Source organism: Trichechus manatus, unplaced genomic scaffold, assembly GCF_000243295.1.
Source record: "Trichechus manatus latirostris isolate Lorelei unplaced genomic scaffold, TriManLat1.0 scaffold00147, whole genome shotgun sequence".
Lineage (NCBI taxonomy): Eukaryota > Metazoa > Chordata > Mammalia > Sirenia > Trichechidae > Trichechus > Trichechus manatus.
The window spans coordinates 449,948-452,500 of record NW_004444083.1 but is presented as its reverse complement, the minus strand read 5'-3'; the positions used below and the strand labels follow the sequence as shown (position 1 = coordinate 452,500).

Sequence of the window (2,553 nt, the reverse complement as noted above, 5' to 3'; positions counted from 1 at the left end):
AAAAAAAAAAAAAAAAAAAAACTCTTCTAAAAAGGAAACATTAATATAAAACAACTGGAGCAAATACAAACTATATAACAAAGACTGAATCTTTCTAAAATAAAGAACTGATCTACTCGATAGTTTCCCGACCTTCTGCGCCTACCTGGGATGTATCTTGTTCAAGTCTTTTCTTCTGTCTGACAATGTCCTCGAGGTGGTACACTGATCTGGCTACAACCGGGTCCACGTCAAACAAATCGTGCGATGTCAGTGAAGTTTCTTGCCGCAGCATCCACTTATAGAAGGGTAAGCCAAGGGGCAGGTCCACCTGACGGGGAAACAAGCAAAACGTGCTCACAGTTACACTAAGCTTCCACAACTGCCTTCCTGCTAAAAGAGACATTTTAAGAGTTCACTTAGAAAGGCCAAGAGCTCCCCAGGGAAAAAAATAAACAACGTGTTTAGGAACTGTTTCTCCTATTACATGAAATTGATTACCCCCATTTAACTCACTTTTAGGCTCTGATATTGTAAAAATTTACAATACTGAAGAATCCTGTTTAACCACTGATGCTAAAAAGGAATTTTGCAGTGTTGGACACATACTCTCCATAATCCATTTTACATGAGGATCACTGAAGCACCAAGTATTTATAAGAATTGTACTCTACTATTTTGGGTTGAAATAAACTCAGTTTCTCTCGGTCTGTATTACTGCATCTTCTGAAGCAAAAGAGGTTGAAAGGAAAAACCACCTATCTTTAAAACAGTCAATAAATAAACTCCTCCAATCACTGATAAACAGCCCATTCTTCAGTTAAGGTGAAACGTAACCTTGTGAACTTGACATCAGATGAAAATGTCTTACATATACCAACAAAGTACACCTCAGAAAATGAGAACAGGAAATGAAGAACAATCCAGAAGTATTCAAACCTCTGTGAATACTGATTACTTGGGTAATTTTATGACTCCAGCACTCTAACGGAAATCTACTGTGGTTTAGCTACTGCTCATGCTTTCCTACTGAATTAAAAAATTTAACGGCAAACACTTGTTAAAAAATGTAATTAAAACCACCCTCAGGGTTGGATGATTCTCTGAAATCTTGCTACTCAACGTGTGGCATCACCTGGGAGCTGGCAGGAAAATGTGGAATTCAGGGCCTCACTGCAGGCCTACTTGATCAGAATCAGAATTTTTAACAAAATCTGCAATTCACACGCACATTAAAGTTTGAGAAGCACTTTTCTAAGAAAACGCAGCATTGAGTGGAGGACATTAAGGTGGTTTTACAGGACACTGAACAAAAAAGTTGTAGAAAAAACGAACAATTCTAAAACTTACCAATCTGAAATCCATGATAGCCTTGGCCATTAGTTTTCCTAAGAAGCGAAACTTCATCTTAACCTTTGCGATATGAGCGGGCTTAGCTGTCCTACCAAAGGGAAGTGCAAACAGGCCCTGGAGGTTTTGAATATACTTGGTCCCTTCTTGGCTTCCTGGAAAATGAGCAATTCACCAAACTTTAGATGACAGTTCCAAAAATAAAACAAAACAAAAACGTGGTTACTAAGAACCTTTAAGAAGCTCGGTATTCTCAAAATCAGAAAGCAGATCTGATTTTGGTATGAAATTCTGTAGAGCTAGAAGGACCTGCCTTGTTGGATAAATGTAACAGAGCCTAAAAGAAATCAAGTGAATGACTGCAGATCACAGAGCATGGCCTTCCACTAGGGAACTGTTGTTGTTAGCTGCTGTCAAGTCAGCCCCCAACTCAAGTGACCCCACACACACTGGAACAAAATGCTGCCTAGTTCTGCACCATCCCCGTGACTGGTTGCAGATCAGACTGTTGGGATCCATAGGGTTTTCACTGACTGATTTTCAGAAGTAGACTGCTAGGCATTCTTCCTAGTGTGCCTTAGTCTGGAAGCTCTGCTGACACCTATTCAGTATCACAGCAACACGCAAGCCACCAGTGACAGATGGGTGATGGCTGCACATATGAGGTGTACTGGCCAGAAATCAAACCCATGTCTCCCACATAGAAGGCGAGAATTCTACCACTGAACCACCAGTGTCCCCATACTAGGAAATTAGATATATTTAATGAATTTTAAGGGTACGAGTGCATTACCTGATTTGAATAACACAAATTAACTGACGACCTTACAAATTAGGGTTACCTTTTGGATTGCTAAGAGTTACTTCTTCACCTCTCCAGAGACCCAAGTCAGCTCTCTGTAGTTCCTGAGATACAAGTGCATAAAATTCCAGTGTAGGCCCAAGACCTGTGCCAACCTAGAAAAGAACAAAAGAAGAACAATTTCAAATTTAGAATTTGTGGTGCTTTTTTTTACCTGCCAACCTTTGGAGGTATGGATACTAATAACAACTGTCTACCAGGATACACTACAAATTATTTTCCAAACTGTCCTCAGTGAATTTATTCCTTCAGTCTTGGTCACCTGGAGAAAGAACTAGCAATCCTCTATTACTTCCTGCTCCCCACGGCCCCAACATTTTTTTTTTTCTTTTTTTTTTTATTGTACTTCAGGTGAAGGCTTA

At 39.7% G+C, this 2,553-nt stretch overlaps 1 protein-coding gene across 22 annotated transcripts in view; it reads right to left on the bottom strand.

Annotated features, from left to right (window-relative positions):
• The window catches only part of TRIP12 (thyroid hormone receptor interactor 12), a 142,420-nt gene that overhangs the window by 12,337 nt on the left and 127,530 nt on the right, over nt 1-2,553 (bottom strand). For all 22 annotated transcript variants that reach the window (XM_023740066.1, XM_023740071.1, XM_023740072.1 and 19 more), the window contains 3 exons: nt 2,172-2,286; nt 1,330-1,484; nt 146-310 (listed from right to left, as the gene is read on the bottom strand). In XM_023740066.1, coding sequence (XP_023595834.1) covers nt 146-310; nt 1,330-1,484; nt 2,172-2,286 — 435 coding nt within the window. The remainder of the gene's footprint in view (nt 1-145; nt 311-1,329; nt 1,485-2,171; nt 2,287-2,553) is intronic.